The 23,226-nt window shown below is 34.2% G+C and overlaps 1 protein-coding gene across 1 annotated transcript; it reads right to left on the reverse strand.

The window, feature by feature from the left end:
* Nucleotides 1–14,996: 14,996 nt before the first annotated feature.
* On the reverse strand, nucleotides 14,997–20,026 carry LOC118046026 (fatty-acid-binding protein 2). The gene is made up of 11 exons (XM_035054786.2): nucleotides 19,835–20,026; nucleotides 18,568–19,155; nucleotides 18,217–18,439; nucleotides 17,768–17,843; nucleotides 17,568–17,670; nucleotides 16,946–17,014; nucleotides 16,440–16,476; nucleotides 16,256–16,330; nucleotides 16,115–16,166; nucleotides 15,555–15,599; nucleotides 14,997–15,408 (listed from the first exon to the last, which is right to left on the reverse strand). The coding sequence occupies exons 2-11, from the start codon at nucleotides 19,083–19,085 to the stop codon at nucleotides 15,311–15,313; spliced, it is 1,296 nt and encodes a 431-aa protein (XP_034910677.1). The 5' UTR covers nucleotides 19,086–19,155; nucleotides 19,835–20,026; the 3' UTR covers nucleotides 14,997–15,310.
* Nucleotides 20,027–23,226: the final 3,200 nt, after the last annotated feature.

Below are 23,226 nucleotides of genomic sequence, written 5' to 3' on the forward strand. Positions count from 1 at the left end.
TAGCTCTCTTTCAATCATTGGACTTTTGTTCTAAGCCTTCCTCTTTATCCATTAATTATATCAATGTCTCCAACATATCTCTCATCTGCCCCCAGTATGGGGTGTGATCCTAGTCAGGGTTTTCATGAAAAGAATATTCTATTCAGCTCAAAATGGGACTACAAGGGATATAACCTTTAGAAAGTGAAGGGATATCAAAGATGGCCTTTTCTCACTTCAAGCAAGGTCAGTTAGAACTGATAAATTTTGACCTCATCCAATGAATGATTTGGACTTGTAAGAGTCATGATTCACGAGTCCATAACTATTGAATCCACTATATGTCATTATGCATACTGCTAAAACTTAGCTATATGATGTGTGGTTCAGTTTCAAAAGGTATGAGTTCAAAATTGTTTGGTCACGTCATGTCATTTCAACAAGAATCGAGTCATTTCTGCAATCAAAACACTTTTAATCTTCAGGATTGATTATCCTTTATCGAATGTTGGAGTTTGATCAAAATATTTTATCAAAATAAAATGTTAAACATCTGTTGATTTCAAAACAACAAAGAGACAAAGCAAGACATATTTCGTTGAAGGATGAGATGTGATCCCAAAACAAAATGCAGAATTCCAAAACAATATGATTGACTGTTCATCACCATTCTTGAATCAGCTTTTCTGGCAATATTTGCGTTTTGCCAAGCACTTTCGATCAACATGTCATTCTGAAGATGTTCGGGGACAATATAGCCAATGACACCCTTCTTCACTGACTCCACTTGTCTCTTGCTCACCAACTTTCAGACTCAATTCTTGCAATTCTTGAAACTGTTCACTTGAAATGGTTGAGGACCCCACCATGACATCACATCTCTTTTCTGGATTATACCAACTAGAAATTGGTGGTTGCATGGGATTTGTCGGAGTCAAGCAAAATTCTGGAATCTGGCAGATGCTGGTCGACAAACTTAAACGGCAGAGGAATGTCCCATCTTGGCAAATACATTTGAGCAATTGATGCTACCATGAGACCTGGCTATACCCCACAATTAAGGGTTCACACCGTCGAAGTCATCTCTTGATTCACCTCTCATCATTGTTCTAGAATCCTTGACAGAACCATCAATCTTTTCTCTTTTCATAGCTTGTTCAATCCTTCGGCAAATCCTCACAACATCATTTCAATCTTCCAATGTTGTTGTGGTTTTAGGATTGTTGAAAACCCGTCAATATCTAGGTAATCCATGCAGTGCGCAAAAAAAATGTATGGAATCATATATTGTCAAAATTGGAAGAGAAACTGATGAATCCACAACTCCTCTATTTTCTCTTTGATTCCTCATTGACGGTGCAGCAAACATCCACTTTTGCGTTTTAATGCCAATACTGGTAGGAGAAAATTGTGGACAATCTGAAACCACTGCATCCCTTCTTGGATTTCCCAATTACAAATCCTCAAGTAGATTCCTGCCGAGAGATCTCTACAACGTTGAAGTTTGATGTCTGCTCCATGTTTTCAAACCAAATCTGGCTCTTCAACATGCTACAATTTCTTCGTGCTGAAATTGACGAGAGAAATATTTGTAGCATATGTAATTAGTAGATCCTCTCTTGCACTCTCAACTTGCAGCATCATAAACAGATTTTTGTAGAGAGAGCTCTGCCACGTTGAAGTTCGACGACTACTCATATTTTCAGACCAGGCCTGACTCCTTTGCCTAGTACAATGTTTTGCTCGTGCCACACGTAGAAGTTCAGTATCTGATCATGATTTTTCAGACTAACACCTTGTGCTGCTGAATTGGAATTGAGCTCATAATTGGGGTAACTTCAAAGTAGACTAATGCACCATGAACAAGAGACTAGTAGTCGTTTGGTTCTATTAGATGATGTGGAGGCGATGAACACTTAACAGTACAACTGGACAAGAATCAGAGTTGTCATTAGTTGATGACTGAAGGCATTGTTGCTGTTGTTTATGACTGAAAAGGAGAGATACAGCTTCACTTGGACGTGGACAAACATTGTTCCCACAGAAGACTATGCAGACATTCTCTTTCCATTTAAATACTCAACACTTGTTCAAGCAAATCTGAGTCTAGCTATTTCACCTTTGAGGCTCTCAACCTTAATCTGATAATGAGCCTCTATCCGACACCTTTCTTCACTTCCATCATCTTTCTTCAATCACGTGCAGCACAGCTTGTGCGGGGGACCTACCTTTCAACCCGGTACATGCATGATAAATTTATGAATATGTAATCTATATGATGAACTCGCCCTTCGAGAGGTGACAATATGGTCGTAACTCTTGTATGATGGAACAAGAATCATGATTTTTGCCCAAACTCTACAATGACAATTTTCGGAGTGACGGCCAATGTGTCACCCACAAGTCTTGAGTTCAAGATGCTTGCTCGGATGCAAAACAAATATTTACGGAGCATACATCCTACAGGCAGGTTCTAATCTTTTTAAGTGAGACAAAAGGTAGGTTTACTATTCGGTCTCTAAAAAGGGTCTCTTGTTGTCCCAGTGATTACCCTCTAAAAGGCAATATAGGGGCCAGTAGGCAGTGAGATGGCACATGTCCAACTTTTACCAATCTTGGCACTCAACGAAGAGTTGGGGTTTACACAAACTTAAACCTTGACTAAAAGTCGTAAGGTAAGCTGCTAGTCCCCCTCCTAACCTGAAGCTTGTGTGTGCTTTAAAAATTACATTATGTGATGCATGAGATAAATATGTACAGAAATTAAAACGCGCAACTAAATATGAACAAATATATAGAAAATGCATATTTAAAAATAAACAAGCAAACCATAACAATAAAACACAATCTTCAGACAAAAACAAAGCTTAGTCCACAAAGTCCCCAGTGGAGTCGCCATCCTGTCGCATCCCAAAAAAAAAATCCTGGCGCGCGGCATCGGCTGGCGATTTTTCTCGTTGTAGCGTTTGCTTTGAATTCGTTCGTGGGAGTCGCCACCTAGTAATTTATTGAGGGCTACTAGGAAACCTGATGTACTGGTCTTGTCAGAGATCATGGGTAAGGGACTGGTTGTGGTTAGGGAAGGTATTAGCACCCCTAACACACCCTACCTGAGATAAGCTGCTTCGTGTTCTTATGTGATTTGAAAATTTAAAATATTAATTAAATTCTTAGGCTTGAATAAATCAGTTATTAAATCCCCGAATATATGTAGAAACTTGTCCTCATATTTTCATGGAAAATACAACTTGATTTTATTTGTCCTTGAGATATTTAACCATATTTAAATTAACAAATAATTCTTTTTGTCCTTTTTTAAATTTTTATAATTCAATAACATATAATAAAAAATACAAACACACACATTCATATTTCACTATTTTATTTTTTTTGTTTCTTTTCTTTTCTTTTTTCTTTTCTTGTCTTTTCTTTCCATAATACAAATACAAATACAAATTCAAAACTAAATAAGAAATTACATCAAACAAAAATTACATTAAAATTACAATAACAGCCCTAAAACAATATGGAATTCACAGGAACACCTTTTGCACCACTGAAACAGTGCTGGGAGCATTTTCAGGGCAACTGAACGCTGGTGGCGCGTCTTCCCACGCGCCGCCGTCACTGGCGGCGCGTGGGTTCACGCGCCGCCATGAAATCTGGGCAGCGTTAGGGGCTGTAATGGCTTCCTCTCCTATTCCTTTCTCTCGCCGGCGGTGACCTGCAATAACAGAAAATGCACAACACAGTCGATTTTAGTTTTTTAGATCTGTTCAAGTTCTCTTCAGATCTGTCCCGTGCGGGTCTTTTGAATCTGCCTCGCTGCAGATCGGTCATCTCCTTCCTCTCCTCCGTTTCAGGTGGCCAGCAGTGAAGAGGGAAACAACTGAGAAGGGGGCGTTGCCGCTGGGACTGTTCGGCCGCTGCTGTGGTCGTCGCTGGGTTCTTCAGTTGCGGGGAGATCGGGTGCTGCTGTGGAGGAGCTGCTGCTGTTGGAGGATGGCGTTGATGGTCCGGAGGAGGAGGTGACGCTGCTGAGAGGGGGGAGGGTCTGGTGCTGGTCGGCCGAAGAAGGGCTGCTGCTAACCGGTTGAAGGAGAAACGGCTGAGAGGAGAGGATTTGTGGGAATCGGGAAGGTCCCTCTGATTTTCAAATGAAAATAGAGGCGTGGCCGAGAGAGGGGTGAGGGAGACAGTGAGGGAAGGGGGTGGTCCGGTGCTGATGAGAGGAAGATCGGCGTTGTGGGTGGTGCTGGTTTGGGGAAGAAAAGAAAAATGAAAATGGTGAGGGGGCTGTGCGGTTTTGGAGGAGAAGGGAGCTATGGCTGTGGGGGTTTTCTGAAAAATGGAGGTCCAGTGGGGGAGAAGGAGAAAATCTCAAAGGAGCTGGGGATCGTGGGTCTCTGCCCACTGCTCTCGGGACCCGACGAAAATGGCTTCCCCCCCCCCTCTTGCAAAGCTGGGAATGAGAAGAAATATGGGTTTTTTTTTTTTCATTATGAGGAGGGCCAACATGTCGGCGGGAAACAAGGAAAAGAAGACCATGGGTGGGGGCTAAGTAATTAATTTTTAGCCGAAAGAGAGGGATTAAATAATAGTATTGGGCCAGGGGCAACGGCTAATTTCGGGTGAAGAGAAAAAAATTCTTAGGTTGCCCCTCCTTCCAAAATTCAAAAATTCCTTAGGTAAAAATATTGTTTCGGCCTCAAAATTGGTCCCTTAATTTTCTTTTTTCTTTTTTTTTGTAAAATTTGATTTTTCTTGTTTTTTTGTATTTTTTGAAACGAGCAATATCGACGTCGACTCAAATACGGAAAATCAATTATTTTAAAAATAACGCGTGAAAAGTCGAACGCGTTTGAAAATCCTTTGAAAAATTAAATTCTTTTTAGACGACGTTGAAAATGCTAAAATGACGAAAATATATTAAAAAACATATTTTTTGGATTTTCTTTGTTTTTCTCTATTTTTGGATTTTTTTGAAAATATATAAAAAACATGGGTCAAAAATTGGGTAGCAACATGTCTCATACACTATGAGGATGGTGAGAAAAGATATATTGTATATCCTAAAGGGGCTATAATTATAAATACTATTATTTTTGGTATAGAAGTTCCTATAAAAAATAGGAAATGCCCCACCTTCGAGTGTTGTTTAAACTATTGATTTATGTAATTAGAAGTAACCAATTAGGTTTACGATGAAACCTAAAAATTGATCACTGATCCAATTTAAGTACCTCTATAAGATAGATCCCAACAAAAAAAACTAAAGATTAAAGGTAGAAAGTGATTGAGTTTATTAGTTCCTCATATAAAATTATTGACCTTATAAATATAGTAATATGGAGAAGAAAAAATTGTTTCAAGCACCAACAAAACAAAAAACACCTATTGTTTCAAAAAAAAAGAGGAGAGTTATTCACATCTCATTTGATGGTCAGAGGCAAATTGAAAGCTAAGTAGTCATTCTTTGAGGGAAAAATAAAGATGTCTCCTATGTTTACCCTAATATGTGGAAGTATCAACATAATTTTATAGAGTTATTCGGTTTGAATGCTACATGAAAAATATAAGCCAGATGAAGGAACGAGAAGATCTAGGATGTAGAAGTGCATAGCATGAACGATTCAGCAAATCTTGATTCCTATATATCCATTCATGTAGTACTTGACTACATTATATGATATATTAGATCCATATATATAGATGTCATCATCTACACCTAGAAAGTCCTATGCTTTGGAGTAAGCTTATACAAATTGGGAAGAGATTTTGATTGATAAAAAAGAAAAATCTACTTCAACCGATATGCTCGTGCATGATCATACATAACATAGAAATCACACTTGGAAGGGGTAGACAATTAGCTAGAGTTACAAGTGTATGGCGAAATTGATTGCAAAAGAGAGGAAATCAGCCACATTAAATTACCTTTTTGGGAGGTTCATTTAATATCCAAAAACTTCTTAGCAATATTTGGACAAGTAGGGAATGTTGGGGTGAACAAGAAACTTTTAGGTATAGTTGGATCAAAATGTTGGCTAGGCAAACATCCTGTTGTAAAAGGAGTAATTATGAACCCTGTAGACCATCCTAATATGTGTGGTAAGACTTGGTATTGAAACTTGATGTATGTAAATAGAGGTACATCTTGGAGTTGTGAGTTAATGTTGTGTTGGGATTAATATCGATGGTTATAAAGATGAAATAATAATAAAACAACATTGAAATGGAAGAAGTGTATGGGAAAGTTAAAAGTAGTGACTTTAGTATTGAAATATATATGAGTTAGGTATGGAAAAAAAATTAAGGATAGTTTTGATTGACATAAATCATGGAAAATTAAGAAAGAAAAGAAAAGAAAATATATTATAGGTAGTGTAAATGATGTTGGCTGTAAAAAGACTAAAAATATAAAGAAATGTGACACTTCAAATAAGTTATAAAAATAAATGTGTTAGAGCATATAGACATTTTAATAATGAGTTCAAAATAAAATAACAAATCCAATTAAGCTCGTGTTTGATAAAAATAATAAATTGGTTATGCTTTACATAATGATGTTTGGAATTTTGAATGAATGATGAGATATTAATATAGGTACCTTCTTTGGTTTTAAGAGAGGCATATGAAGGAACATCCTCGGTTGTTGGAGGAGAATGCCTAACGGGAGTTACAGGTAGATGTTCAATACCTTATTCATCTTGTATATTTTATTTAATTTTTTTTGAATTATTGCATGGAATGACTATTAGTCTATACAAGATGATCAAATAAAAGTGAGGAATGTGAAAATTATTGTGGATTTATGAGAAGGATAAGAAATATCAAGGATGGTTGCCACTGTTGATATGTATTGTCACACCCGAACATCGCGGTGACCTTTAAAATATTTAAATGTATAAAAAGAATAGATATATGGCATTTTTTTTCTTTTCTTCAAGGAGAAAATATATAGTTTAAGGAATTTCCACCTAGTATTATTGTTACTACGAACTCTAACTGATCAATAAAGATTCTATGGTACGAGACTAGTGACGCAAAAGGGTAAATACTATATTCTCATAAGCATCCTACCCGAAGCAAGCTGCATTGCTAGTTTTGTCTTAAATTGTTAATAATTTGTTTCTGTTTCATTTTTATGGTCTTCCTATAATATTCTTGACTTTAGTGTTAGTGAATATTCGACTATGAATATTTTCAGCTCTGGTATTGGTAAATATTACGTAACCTAAAAAGTACGGTATTTCTGACTCTGGTGCTAGTGAATAAATCCGTAAGATTTAGATTAAAAGAAAATGAAACTATTTTTATATTTTTTTTAAAGAGAAAAAAAATGAAAAAGACATGTATTACATATTAAACTTGCATTTCACAATAAAAGTCTACAAACCAAATATACAGTAAAGTTAACAAAAAAAGCATGAGAAACCTACAAATAAATATCAAAATGGTCCATGTGAACTCTTTTTAGAATTTTATGATATCCAAAATGAATTATTTGACTAGATATCAAAACAAAATGAGTGAAAAGAAAGAAAAAATTATAAGAGTGTGTTTTCCTAACATCAATTAGGTCAGCTGGGCCTGAGACCCAACTCAGCCTCTACAGTTTTTGTTTGTTTTTTTAGGCCGGACCTAGCCCAGCCATAAAGGCTGGGCTTGATCCAGCCAGCCTGAGCTGTGTCACTATTCTAGCCTAGTGACCAAGCAGGCAAATGCAATAGCATACGTGAATTCTAATTCACGTATGCGTGCTTAGTAAGAATGTAATTAAAATGGTGATGGTGAAGATGGCGTACCTGACATGAAGACGTCGATGCTGGTGACGCTGGTGGCTGGCGGTCGGGCAACCTTTGAACAAACCTCCTCTGTCTTTCCTCCTTTTCTTCTCTGTTTCGTCTTTCTCTCTGGTCTTTTGTTCCCGCTGTTCTCTCTCTCTCAACTGGTTTTGTTCTCCATGCTCTCTCTCTCTCTCTCTCTCTCTAACTGGTCTCGTTGGTGCTAGTGCTGATGAGCGATATCTGCAACCGTGGCTGAGGACAAACAATTGTTGTTGCTCACAGTGGCTGCTGCTCAAGTCACGGAAATCCATGCTGCCACTACTGAGAAGAGTAGGCTGTTGCTGGAAATGCAGGGGTGTAGCCGATGCTGGTAGCTGCTGCTTAAGGAGAGGAGGAAAGGAAATAAGGGTTCCCTCTACTGCTGCTGCGGGCTTGCATTTGCTCCCGGTTGTTGGAGCTGTTGATGACGCTGCTGCTATGGCTGGTGCATGCTCACGGTGCATAGAGATGGCTGAGCTGCTCCTAATCTTGACTTCAACCAACGTTGAGGATGGAGCTCTCAGTAGGAGGCTACGCTGTTGATGGCTGAGGATGGAGTCCTGCTGCTGTCAACGTGAATTAGCTTTGCTGCCGTATCTCTCATGAATGGGGAGCCAGCCGTGAGGGACAGGGACGGTGCTATTGCTAGTTGAGTTTTGTCAGCTGCGTGGTCTATGGGGGAAGAGAAAATGAGGGTGTCTTCTGGCAACCAAAAGGAGAAAATGTGTATGGCCCGGTCTTGAATGAGGGAGGACGACGGCAGGAAGGAAACACCAAGCTTTTTTTTTTTTTTAGGATGGGGTGGCTGCGCTCAATGATGTTCTAGGTTCGCGTAATGTGCTTTTTTAAGTTTATTTGTAATGTCCTCCCCAATGTTCTAGATCTGTATTTATGGTATAAAAATTTTATAAATATAAAGTTTTGAAAAAATAAAGTTTCAAAACAAAATTATTTTTTATTTTGAAATTTGAATTAGCTTAAAACTTAAATTTAAAAATAAATAATTATCATTATCATAATAATCTTCTTAAATTGAAGATTATAATAGAATAACATAATCATATTATAGTTTCTAGTTTTTTTTACAAAGTTGATAAATTACATTTTACTTGGAATTAGTCCCTAATCTTTTAATTTTAAATTTTAACTCTAAAATTAAATTAAAAACAAGTAGATAAAAATTAAGTTACAATATATATTTTCATCAATAATGGTCAAATTTGAATAAGCTTATGGTAATAGTTGAAGACATGTGATTTTAGTAGTATGGGTTTATGGGAAATTGTATAATGAATTGATATTGGTTAAGGGAAATAGGTATGATAATCATTGTAAGAGAAATAAATGAAGATTTAGGGATGGATGGCAATTGATGATGTGATGAGTTATTGGAAATAATAAAATAAGAACAATTCGAACAAATATTCTACATAAGATAATGAAAATTAAGATGAGTGGGAAGTTATAAAAAAGTTGTAAACAATAATTGATATATTTATATGATACTCAAATAAATATGATTTAAAATTATGTGTTACACGTCCATCATGCTCTGCAGGGCTAGCTTGATCTAGTCTAAGAAAACTCTTAATTATTTGGTATTTTATAATGTACGTTTCTTGTTATATCAAGTTAAAAACTTAGTTGTGGGGTTATAATTATTATTTTGTTACCGATGTAAATTCTAATCTTTGAAAACTCTGAATTTTTGATAAAATTTAACATAGAATTATGATTGAAAAAAAAATGGCCCCAAACTCCTATAAATGTGTCAATTAATGGTTTAATTTGTATTGAATATTCCGGGTTGTTAAACTAATATTTCGGGTTGTTACATGGCTCTTTTTTTCATTTTCTAGTTTTTCTTTAAGAAGATCTCTCTATTCTCTTCTTCATCGGTGATTTTTCTAATACCACATAATCTTTTGTGCAAGTATTCATCTTCTCTTTATGGGATTGTCAACTTGCACATTGCCTCTCTTGGGCTACTTCTAGGTTTCTTTTAATGCTAGGTTTCAATATTCTTTAGCTTACACCTTCATTTGTTTCTTCTTTGGATGTTCTTTACTCAATTACTCCTGAGATTTCTCTCTTCCATCTACACACAGCTCTAATCCTTGAAATGCTTCATTAGATCAAGCAAGATTTGATACTATACAAGAAAAAATTAGGTGCATGAGAAAGGAAAAGCAAAGTATGGTGAAAATATACTTCATTCTTACATAATATTACAAACAAGAGGAAGTTTATATAGACTTAGATTTAGATTATAATATTTTTAATGCGTGTATTTATACTAGAAAAGGGATAATTCTAAAAACTCAAAGAATTATTATATTATTAATGTATTGTGTACATGCATCTAAAATAATTAAATGGATTTTGTGTACGTAAAACTTCAAATAAATTCTATAAAATTCAGTCTTCTGGACTAAACATGTATCCACCTACTTTGCATGCTCGTCGATCAATCACTAAACAACATAATGAATTTATGGCTTATTCGACACGGCAATGTGTTGCAAGCTTTGCAAGAACACCAATTAAAATAGAGTTAACGTACGTGCAAGGCTCGGTTTTAGATGAATCCCAACGCTTATCAACAAAGTTGTCGAAGCGATCAGGTCCACCCATAATGGCACCAGTTAGTTCATTAGGGTTTGGTGCATCCTTGGTGAACCAGTTTGCAAAGCTCTCGCCATAGCTAACTATTTTGCTACTGGACATCACTGGAACAGAAGCGCCTCTAGATGGCTTGTACCGGTGGGTTGTGTCCAAACCCAACTACATGATCTCTTTTCAGGATTGCTGCCCAACAAGTAATCCATCTGTTGCTTGGCAAATGCCATGAGGCGGGAAGACTCAAATGCTTGGTTTCCACGGTGTACTTTATTTATTATTATTATTATTAATATAAATGTGCGGTTAGCTTGTGCGCACCTCAACTAATTTCACGGGTCATGAAGTTAACGATCATATAAGTATTCAATGGCTCTGAAAGGACTTAAACTCGTGACCATTAGAAAGCAAACTCAAAACCTTATCAATTGAGCTATATTTCAACGGTGTACTTTTCATTGTGTTTGGCAAGGATGTCACTATAGACACTGAACAAGAAATCTATGCTCGGAACATATTGAGTAATGGCCCCAATAGTTATTAAACCCGGACAGGCAAGGCGGGTCGACCTGGGACTCTGTTGACCCAAGGGCTGGACCGATCCGGGTTTGTCAAAAAACTGGCCGGTACAACGACCTGACCAAACCCGATCGAGATCTTTTTTTTTTTTTTTTCAAATGTAGGATTTGAAATCCATTAGTATATATTCTTTATGTTTTAAAAGAAAAAGTTATGTTTTTTTAATATGAAAAAAAAAAACCTTTTGGCTTAAATACTTCAACTTAAAATGATAACATAGTATCTTATTAATGTGAGATTTAAAACCCATTAATATATATACTCTATGTTCACAAGAAAAAAATTATCTTTTTTCAATGTGAGATTTGAAACCCATTAATAAATAAACTCTATGTTCACAAGAAAAAAAAATTATGTTTTTTTCAATGTGGGATAAAAAAAAAAATAAATTTGGTTTAAATACTTCAACTTAAAAGCTTAATGTAATATTTTTTTAGTGTAAGATAAAAAACTTTTTAAAATATTCTTTTAAATTTCATTATTTATAATACGTATAGCCTATATTTACATGGATATTTTCTTAACTTTTTTATATAAAATATTAAAATTTTAATTTTATTTAATTTTATTTTTCTAGGTTGATTTGGATTGAATTAAGTTGATCTATAAAATTTAAAATTTAATTTTTTTAATCAGATCAACTTTCAAACCAGGTTTAATAATGATGCTGGCCCATCTCTCAAGTGAATCATACCTCCAGGAGTGAAATAAAATTGATGGTAGGGGCTATCAGGGAGCACTGAGCATGTAAATCTGTCAGCTTCTTTCTTGTATGATTCTAAACCCTTCAGTCCCTCAAAACATAACTGTAATTTAACATCAAGAAACAACGTAATTAATTTGCTTAATTTAGAACATTACTAATAATCCATATCTTAGTGAAATTAGTTACCGTTTTGAGCATAGTTTTGAAACCCGACCCGGTCATTGACCCGGTCGACCCTTCGGGTCACGGGTCAGCTGGGTTGACCCGGGTTAACCCGGGTCAACTCAAAAAAACCTAAAAAAAAAAAAAAAAAAACACAGCAGCTCATTTAAACCTTATGCTGTCATTCTATCTGTGCTGCTAAACAACTACTGCCTCTATGGCTACGACACAGCAGCTCATTTAACCGAAGAAACAAAAGGTGCTGATAGAACAGGTCCTGCTGCTATTCTTTCCAGTATTGGCATTATCTCTGTTTTTGGATGGGCATATTACTTGGCTCTTACCTTCAGTATCCAGGTATGCTCTCTATTGGGTTATTTTCCTACTGGAAGTTCTTTCAGAAAGATGGTTTTATGTTGACATGAAGCTTTTGATTTTACTGTAGGATTTCAACTATTTGTACGATGTGAACAACGAGACTGCTGGCGCCTTAGTACCAGCACAGATAATCTATGATGCATTCCATGGAAGGTACCATAATTCAACTGGAGCAGTTGTTTTTCTATGTATAATCTGGGGATCCTTCTTCTTCTGTGGGCTTTCAGTAACTACAAGTGCTGCCAGAAAAGGAATAAGATGGTATCAAAAGCAAGCAGTGAAGGCAAAAAGAGACATCGCCTAAATGTAATCAAATAAAAAGCCATTGGCAGAGAGCAGAATAATGGACTCCTTAAATTATTTTTGAGCAAATCAAAGGCAATCACTGGCTTATCCATTCCGACAATAACTTCTCTAAGGTACTCTTCAGGTATAGCACAAAAGAAAAGACAAACTAAATTTTAATAGAAAGCAAAGAAAAGGTAACCTTATTCGGAACCAACCCGATACATAACTCAGTCCCGCCTCCCTAAGTAATGTAAGAACACAACAGCATAGATATGCAGGAGCAAATGCACATATACACCAACACTCGCAATTTGCTAGCAGATTCAAATTAATACCATGCCAACATTACAATAACTTAGTACTCAATCGATTCAAAATCACCAAAAAGGAAAACTCATTCCATTGACAATTTTGTCAAGTTGAAAAACAGTAAAGGCAATCATCTGATCATACAAACCAGGACTAGAGTTATTTCAACATGTTAAGCACAAGAATTATCAGTTAATGCCAACCAAATAAAGCCATTATTCCAATTCAAGCATGCTGCTCTTTTTTTATTCCATGTTCCTTGAAATGGGCAACGAATACCCTTTTTCTAACTTAAAAAATGACAGCTAGGGAGAAGATTTAAGGAAACAACTAGCTTTGATTTGAACAATAAATAACAACAAACCTCGTTACAGTGCCATCCCCATTCCTTAAAGGTTAAGAAAACCTCATCACCGACTAAATGCTGAAAATTAAAAAATCATTAACTCATCTAACCTTATGCTCAGAAAAGAAACGGCGATCAAGGATTCAAGATTCTTCTGCTCATCTGCTCTTCTTCGCGACAAATTCTTGAAATTAATTAGGTCTTCTTCTCAGTTCTCTACTCTGCAATTCACTCGTGATTCGTCTCTTTGCTCTTGTCGTTTTGGCCTTTTAATTGTAAAGGCCAAAACGACGTCGTTTCAGGCAGGAGAACATAAAAAAAAAAATAAACTCGGGTCTCAGCCGGGTTTGGCCGGGCCGACCGGGTCACGGGTCGACCCTCCAGGTCGACCGGGTCTGGCCGGGCCAATTCCCAGCCTGTTTTTTCCTTAGACCCGGCCCGGCCACATGCCCGGGTCGGCCGGGTCCCGGGTCGACCCGCCGGGCCGGTCCGGGTTTTAAAACTATGGTTTTGAGAGAGAGAGAGAGAGAGGGAGAGAGAGATGATCCTCACCTTAGGAGGACTTGGGCTCCAAGTACTTAATAATTTATTATATAACATGAACAAATATTATATATGTTACCTGCACGTACCGGCAAAAATGTTCACTTCAAGGAGGCTCTTTTTTTTTAACCTTTTTATTCTTCATGACAAGTAAAAGGAAAAAATATTCAGGTAAGCAAAAAAATAAAAAAAATCAATTAAATTGATAAAAAAAAATAAAAAAAATCAAACTATAAAAAAAAAACCAATTAAAATATTTAAAAAATATTTGATTCGATTTGGTTTCGGTTTCATAAGCTTGAAACCAAAAAACAAAACCAAGCTCGTTAGAAAGTCCAAGAAAAACCTTAAAAAACAATATAATTTTTTGTTTTAAATATAAAATAACTAAACCGAACCGTATTAAAACTAAAGCAAACAAAACCAAAACCAGTTAGTAGAGTTTTGATTTTTAATATAAAATAAATAGTTTCAAACACTCATTTATTTTATGTTTCAATTACTGAGATTTAAGAGAGGAGAGATTAAAAAATTAGAAAGGATTTTGAGAAAGTGATCGGCTGCTTTCATTTCAACCACTAAAATAATTGGTTTTTGTGTCATTGAGTTATTTTTTATGAGAGTTCCAATGATATATTTTTGAGATTCCATCTCTGAGAAAAATAGATTAAGAAAGAATTTTCACAATTTATATAATTTATATTATACTTAATATTTATTTATTTGTTATCTTTGATTAAAACACATAGTTAAAATTAAACCATATTATTCTCTATTGAGATAATTTGATAATATCAAATTTAAAAATTTCTTTTCATAAACATACATATCTCTCCGTAACTCCATATGAAATTATTATAATAATTATGCAAGAGAAAAGATGATTGATTTTAGATCTCAAGTCTATATGAAAAGAAAAGATATGAAGTGTTTTCACCATCCATTGTTTTTAGATTTGTTGTTGTCATGTTTTATACAGCTGCAAAGAGATTATCAGTTCATGGTTTTTTTAAATTTTCTATGATCCTAACAAGTTTTTTTTTTTTTTTGGCTTAAAAAACAAAGTTTCTCATAAGAAAACTCTGGTCTGTACATAACAATTGTGCCCGAGGGAGGGTAATAATATACGGGCAGTTCAGGCAGAACCATGTCAATGCCAAGTGAAGCCACTGCCTGCAAGCGATAGTATATAGCCTATGTTAAAGGAACTCTGGTCTGTATATCAACACTGCAGTAAAACATAACTATTATCTTCGTGTCCTGAATGATAATTCTAATAACTTGGATCTAGCTGGGCGCAGCAATTCAGATGCAGCAGACCCCCACAAGAAGAAAGCTACAAAGAATCGATTTTGTACAAGTTCTGGTAGCCCCCCTTTTAATCTCAAATTGGTTTGACCTAGATCTATTTATTGTATAGCATGCATGACCTCCCACCCAAACACTTCCTAACTGCACACTCCAGTGTATCGAAAGGCAGTAGATCTTTATAGTCAGGAAATATGCGACCCATAAATCAGCAGCCAATTGTTCATAAAAAAAATTGAACAATGGAAGCTTTATTGGATCAACTTAGTACTTCCCGATAATGCTGGCAACATTCTTGCCAATCTCTTCCTTCGTTTGCTCTGAGACAGGAATATCACCTATGTACATGTCGAAGAAAGCTCCTGTAAAGGAAAACTGAAAGTTAGAATCTTAACCTCCAAAACATAAACCATCCCCCATCCCAAACCTCTCAATATCTCTAGAAAAGATTGGCACACAAATTAATCAACTAATGATTTGGAGACAAGGAAAAGGATAATTCACTCACTACATAAATCCTTGCTACAAACCACTCCAATTTGGTTACCTCCAACTGCAAGAATAGAATCTGTCAGTTGCCTATAAAATGCGGCAATATACAAACGAAAAGATATTGTTGGATCATCCATGCGCCTTTATAGGGAGGGCCTTCTTGCTTCGCTAAAATGGAAAGCCCTTGTACAGATGACAAAATGAGCAGGTCCTCTAACTTGCAGTATACAAACGAAAAGATATTGTTGGATCATTCATGCGCCTTTATAGGGTATAATACAGGAGGGCCTTCTTGCTTTGCTAAAATGGAAAGCCCTTGTACAGATGACAAAATGAGCAGGTCCTCTAACTCCAACAATTTCTGTTCTTTTTTTTATTATTGACATGAATAAATTCATTAATGAAAATGATCAAGTTAAAAAAAGGGTGAATGAGATGCCCTTCTGAGAAAACAGAGAACTATAAACTAATATTGCAATGCTTTCCAATCACTTTTGGCAACGTAAGGAGATGCTGCTAAATAACCCCAACAGCAATGCATATAGAGTGTAAGATTTCCAACCAATAATGACTTACTTTCAGTTATTAGTTGCCCATCAGCTGTCCGTCGAAAATCAACTGTTGTTCCCTGCACAAATTCAATTCAAAGTTGATGCAATCCAATATAAGTATGTGTAGAGGCAAAGCAAAGATATGCATAAACCAGAAAAAAATTACCGCAGGTAGTGGAATATCTTTTGTGAAGAATGAACCAAATGTAGTCAGGCAATGGTAATCAGTGTCTGGGTTTGTCTGAGAGAAGTCAAGAAAAGTATTTTAGAGAATCAGAATCCTGACTGGACATTTTCGCTCTATTACAGAACTGATAGGAAAAGAAATGATTGCAAGTAGAATAAATTACCTTCAATAAACGGTTTCGAAGTGATTTCTCAAAAGCACTGCAAGCACATAAAATAAAGCATGTAACTAGGTGTTGGATGCTTATTTTCATCACCAGTCTTACAATTTCATACATGACTTCAGGGAATAAAAGGTTAATGAGTCTCCAACAAGCAGGGGCAAAACTATTCCAGGTGAAGCTCAGCCTTGCTAAACAATGTAAATAATCTATATTCTAATTTTTTTTTCTTTTTAAAAGATCTAGCAGGTTGCGTGATTGAACTTAGGAACACTATTAACACACCCTATCTCACACACAATCCCCCATGGCCCAGAGGATCCTAAAATTTTAATTGAGACACTAATAGATGATATGATGTTTATATCCTCCCACGCAAAAAATATTCCAGTTTTTTTTATAGGTCTACAAACAGTATGCTGAGAATGTCCAGCTTATACCAAGGTCTTGCAGAAATCAGAGGCCCACCACCAAATTTCAAGTACACTAGCAAACAAAGTTTGACTCACTCCCTGACAGTATTGATTTTTATCCCATTGCAGTTAATCACAAGCCGAACAGTCATGGAGATGTCTTCCCTGCAGTATCATTATAAAAACTCGAATAAGAACAGTATCTGAGAATTCATCAAAGTGAATTAATCGAGTTGCAGAGCAATGAAAATGAAAAGGTCCAGGTACATGAATGTTAACAAACAACTCACGGCCAAGGCTAGGAAGATAATTATGATTTAAAAGCATCACTCAAGTGACAGAAATTTCATTGCAAACTCCTATGTTAATTGATTAAAGCTCCAAACATACAAAAAATTTTGTTTCATATTACAAAACTAACTTTCAATGGAAATATCATTTGCTCTATTAAAAACTCCAGGAGAACATACTTAAACTACAAAATTTATTAGATCTTGTAAATAACTTCAAAGTTAATAAAATTAAAGATTAAAACTTGGAATTAAGCGAACAGTTAACAATGAGAATTTTCCTGAAAGTTTCACTCTCTTGATTTAAAAATAAGTTAACACTAAACCATATAAAGATAAAGAAAAGATGAATAGCGATGCAACAACATTTTAACTTCAGAAAACCAAACACGGACAATGTGTTCAGCAAAGTCAGTGTTCATATATACCTGAGAAGGTCCTCATAAAAGTCACGGTGTTTAATTAATTCACCCATTGGAATAGAAGCATACTTTGGGCCCAGTTTTTCACAGACAGAATTAGGATGAACATCTATAAAAAATAGCAAGTGTCACTAATTGAATATCGCAGACATGAAAGAAACAATCAAACAAAAAACAATCCTCAATTGAAATGTAAAAGCACTTACAGAAACCAAAAGCATAAATCTTCAGGGACTTTATTCTGATTATTTTCATAGTTCTGGATCCAGTACCAACAAGAACCTGGTAAAGCACATTGAAATTGTTCACAGTGATTGAAAAAAGGGATGACAGGAGTGATCTCAAACAGGAAGACAGCAACCCTCAAAGTTAATGTAGGTACCAATTTTCTGATAATATTTCAAGCTTAACAATTAGATAGGGAATAAAATTCAAATAGTAATAAGATGTTTGAATTTGAAGCATCTAATTTCTATTGATGTTTCAAAATCCTAATGTAAAACAGACTAGAACGTAAACAGCTTTTACATGCGTGAACGCATACACACAGCAAGTTATTTTTAGCACAAAGCAGGTCCCTTGTATCCAGCTATGTCAACACATAATGCGCGCGCATGAAGTTTAGTGCAATAACATGAAATTTAGAGACATCTACCTCTGAAGTTAATCTAGATCTTTCCTGTCCAGCTACGATGTTGTCCAAAAACATTGGGAACTCAATGCCAGTTCTGGGCTCAATAGCATGTCTTGTCCAGTTTAAATCAGAAAATGAGAGGCCTGTACATCCACAATGCTCAACTTCACAAGGCCTTTGATCTATGGATGCATGCACTTGTACATCACCATTCTCCAAAGGTATAGCTAGTACCTTTGAAGCTCTTACGACCAAAAAGCAGAAAGAAACGTTTAGATAGTAAAAGAACAGCATAAAGTGCGAGAAGTAGAGCTAAAGAACAGAAAGTACACAGAGAAAAACTTGTTTTATTATATATATCAAATGACTCACAAGTTGTCAAATGGTGGTACCAGAGAAGCAGCTAATGAGAGGACAGGGAATGACTGAAGTCTTTCAGCTTCCCCGAGTAGGTGCCTCATCACAAAACTTGAGATCGTACTAAAAACAACAGGAGGTGACGACTCTACTTTTGATACTGAACCGAAGCCTAAACCAGCAAGATCACATCTAGTAGAAGTAGAGTTCTTAACTTGTGCTGAAGATCTACAGCTTCCTGGTGTGGGAGAAATCTGATTGCCTGATATTTGGCGACTCAAATTTGAACTAGATGCACTAGTGAACCAAAAAATAAAACCACCAGCAAGCTTCGACATGCCGTTCAAAGCTTCTTGAAAAGCCATGGTTCCAGGGACATATAGGAATCTCGATTGGTGCAGAGGATTATCAACAAATGAACTAAGCTGAGAAAATAGATTAGCCCCAAAGCCTTGTGATAATAGGGGCTCTAAGGGAAACATGTATTGAGATTCTCCATCTAAATCCATGAAAAAGAACCAATTGTTCCTCATTATTGCTTCCGATTCAGGAGTCTCAAACTTTTATACCAGACGAACCTAGGTCCAACAGATGCAAAAACACCTGCATGGAAATAAATAGTGAGTGTGAGAAGCTCATACTTGCAAGTAGTTCAAAAACATAAAAAGAGCACGTAACTTAGGACATGCAATACTTGAATTCTAAGAGTAAATGCTACATTGCCGATTCTCATCCTTGGGAGATTAGTTTAGAAAACATCTTGTATCAACATTATTGAAAATACCCACAAATTCAACAAAATAAATGTCAATTAATTACACATAAAAACCATGGTTTATTGTTAAATTGGTGTCACAATTTTTTAAAGTAAAAAAAATAAAAAAAGCTCTAAATATATTTAATAGAATCCATCAATTTGTAAGAACAAAGCAAGGTTTAGAACACATATTCACCATAGGAAGGACTCGATCAACATATTTAAGAATTCAAGAGATAAAAAAAAATCAAATATAGATTAAACCAAGAAAATACAAACAAAGAAACAAAACCTCAGCCCTTTACTAGTTAATTTCACCAAGAAAAAAGCAAATCACACCTACAATCAACGAAAAATACATATTCGCTTCATGGACATTAACATTCAAATTTTGATGAACCCCAACATCTCAAAGAAGCAGAAAAATCAAGGATCTTTATTACAGAATGCAAAAGTTAGCCGTTTCATTTCCTTCTTTGTGTCAAAGATAAAGGGCAAGTAATCAGAGATGAATGAAAAGCATACCTTACTATTAGAGGAAGAAAAGGTTTTAGAAAGGAGAGGTAGGAAAGAGAAAAACTGTTGATGATGTTAAAAGAGGTTAGCTAAATTCAAATTAGGGTTTCCTTTCTGAATTTCTTAGATTTTTCAGTTATTATTATGAAGAGAGGGAGAGGGAAGAGAATATTCTTTGGTTTCAGAGGGAGAACAATTCACAGACTCACGGCAGATCAAAAGAAAACAGGACTTTTTTAAGATAGCGTTTGGAAACGCGCGTGTTTTTAAAAACTTTAATTTTTTTTATTAAACATTAATTATTTTATATATTTTTAATATGTTAATTTTAAAAATAAAAAATATATATTATTTTAATATATTTTAAAATTAAAAAAGTTTTACAAGACATAAATCATTGCACTTTTTTCTTTAATAGGTGTGGTATCCAAGTACACACATTCTGGTAGTCACTAGAAACTCACCCATGTCTTTTACGGGTTTGTTATATTTTACATTGGTTTTTTTTAATAATTTATTTAGTTAAAAACATTTAAATAATATATATATATATCAAAAATTATATATATTATTAAATAAAAAAATAAACAATAACTAAAAAATAAAATTAAAAAAATCAAGGGACAAGTGTAGATCAAAATATTTAATTTCATTAGACGAGATATGTACTTAGTTGTATTAGCTAAATTTGTTTATTAAAATATTTTTTTATTCAATCAAAGGATAATAGAAATAGACGCATGCATTAAATTGATTGAATAAAAAGGGCAAAATATTATGCAATGCTGCATATATTAGAAATATTTTTTGAAAATATTTTTTTATTTTAAAAAATAAAAAAATAAAATTCTTCCATACAAAAGATTAAAATAATCATAGCAGAATCAAAAAAACTTCTTTAAAAATTAAATGCATAACTAAAAAATAACCTTCATTTCAAATAGGCTTTCTAGACAAAATAAAAGAGTGAATAAGTGTTAATCTAAATATATATAAAAAAAATATTTTCAAAACATATAAAAAGAAGCATTAATTTGCAAGAAAAAAATAGGTCAAGTGTTGTTAGGACTAACAAGTCAGGCAATCTCATGTTGTTAGGGTCCACATGTGAGCCTGCCTTGGTAGACTCGCCTGACTGAGTTCTTATTTTTTGTTGCATCATGTCACCCATTCTATTAAAAAAATAAAATCAGATGATGTGTCACTTGCGGGCCATATATTTTTTCCTTTTACAAAATATTTATATATGCTGGCTTTTTCAATGCAATTTTGTACATATAAAAAATTTAAAGAATAAATTGAAAAGTTTATGCATACATGTAATTAAATAAATCATGAATTATGTGTTGTAATAAATGGGAAAAAAAATATATTAAAGATAACTAAAAATAAAATGGAAAATCAAATATGTTAATAAACAGAACATTTACCTGGTTATATTTACTTAATTTATTTATCAAAATTAATTTTTTATTCAATCAAATGATATTAAAAATAGACACATATTAAATTGATTAAATAAAATAAAAGTAAAAAAGAAATATTATGTAAGGTTACACATATCATAAATATTATCTGAAAATAAATATTTTTTATTTTTAAAAATAAAGTTCTTGTATACAAAAATATTAAAAACCCAATTTTCAAGTTATTTCAACTTAAAAAACACCCTCATAACACTCACAAAACATTACATCAACTTCAAATACCAAAAAAAAAGTCCAAAAGCTCAAAATCAAATCAGTTTAGTTTTGGTTTTCTCAGCTAATATTTGATTTTTCATGCAACATCGAAACTCTAAACAACCACAACGAAGTCCCTCTCATCTTATTGAACTCGTGGACACCAAGAAAATCTATTTTGGTAGTTGGAAATGGAGTTAACGACAAATTTCGCTCTTCTCGCTGCAATCAGGCAACCCCCCCTCTCCTGTTCTAACTAGGGATTGAAATATAACATAAATGAACTAATGTATAAAATTTGAGTTTTTGAAAAAAAATAAAGGGACCTAAATGGTGTATGTTGTGTTATTTTAAAGATTGAGAACCTAAATGAATTTTTCATGCAACCTTTGGCATGTCAGCCATGTTTGGCACATATTTTTGTTTGGTTCCCCTTCTTTCAAATTCACCAATGACAAAGCATTCAGAAACAATTAGCCTTCAATTAGGGTTAAATTATACAAAATAAAACTTTGGGGGACCAAAATTAAATCTACGAAAATATATAGTGTCATCCATAGTGTTTTATGAGAGGGTGAACAATGTTGATTGCATAATATTTACCTCACATGTTTTAGTTTATAAAGTAATTTGTAATTTTAACATTACAGAAGTGACGAAAACTATGAAAATTGAATAATGTAATAGTACAAATATGTTACTCTTTTTTATCTTTATAATTAATAGTTTATGTATTAAACATTTATTTTTATATTATTTAGAAATATTTTGGTTCAAAGGTTTTTATTGGTGAACTTCCTATTAGATTTTTTTAACATAATAAAGAAAAGTTATATCTTTACGATAAAATAAAAAATTGCAATATAAGTTCAACCCGTGAATATTTGTAATATCTATAAAAACTTTAGCCAAACCTAATTTATTCAACCTGCTTGGGATAAAAAAAATTAAATTGGTAAAATTCACAATTTGTAAAATACCAAAAGTTTGGTTGAATATCACCTCATAATCCCAATTCTATTGTGGTTTCATATGAACTAGCTATTTGACTCATGCTTCTTCATGGGCCATATATTTTTTCCTCCCATGAAAATATTGTGCATGCAAGCTTTTCCAATGCTTTTTTGTACATAAAAAAATTTAATGTGTATATTGAAAAGTTTTTGCATGCATTTAATCAAATCAATTGAGAAATATAAATGGAAAAAAAAGTTATTAACAATAAAAATAAATAAAACTGGAAAAATCGAGTGATAGATGTAGATCAATATATTTAATATTACAAGATTGAGCATTTATCTAGTTGTGTTAGCTCAATTGATTTTTTTATTCAATCAAATAATAATAGAAATAGACACACACATTAAATTGATCGAATAAATAATAGGAAAAAAAAATTATGCAATGATACACATATTAAAAATATTATCTAAAAATAAACATTTTTTATTTTGAAAAATAAAGTTTAACTATACAAAAAATATATAAAAAATATAGATGAATTAAAATAATCTCTCCAAAAATTAAATATAAATCCACTTGTTTCTTGGTTTCACTCACGGCGATGCATGGATCCACACACCGGTAGTGGCAGTGGCGCGTGGAGACCACACGTCGTCACTATTTCTATGCTTCTAGCCTTGATTTTAGTATATTTTAGACACATAAAAATCCTCAAAAGGTCGATCCATAAAGTCAAATTAACTTTTGGACAAAATG

This window comes from Populus alba, chromosome 18 (genome assembly GCF_005239225.2).
Source record: "Populus alba chromosome 18, ASM523922v2, whole genome shotgun sequence".
In the NCBI taxonomy this organism is placed as follows: Eukaryota; Viridiplantae; Streptophyta; class Magnoliopsida; order Malpighiales; family Salicaceae; genus Populus; species Populus alba.

Coding starts and splice junctions, on each gene's coding strand:
- LOC118046026 (XM_035054786.2), bottom strand. CDS start 19,085: ATGAGGAACAATTGGTTCTTTTTCATGGATTTAGATGGAGAATCTCAA. Junction 17,671..17,767: donor GATTTATGCTTTTGGTTTCT/GTAAGTGCTTTT, acceptor TATTTTTTATAG/ATGTTCATCCTAATTCTGTC. Junction 15,600..16,114: donor TGGGCAACTAATAACTGAAA/GTAAGTCATTAT, acceptor CTATTCTTGCAG/TTGGAGGTAACCAAATTGGA.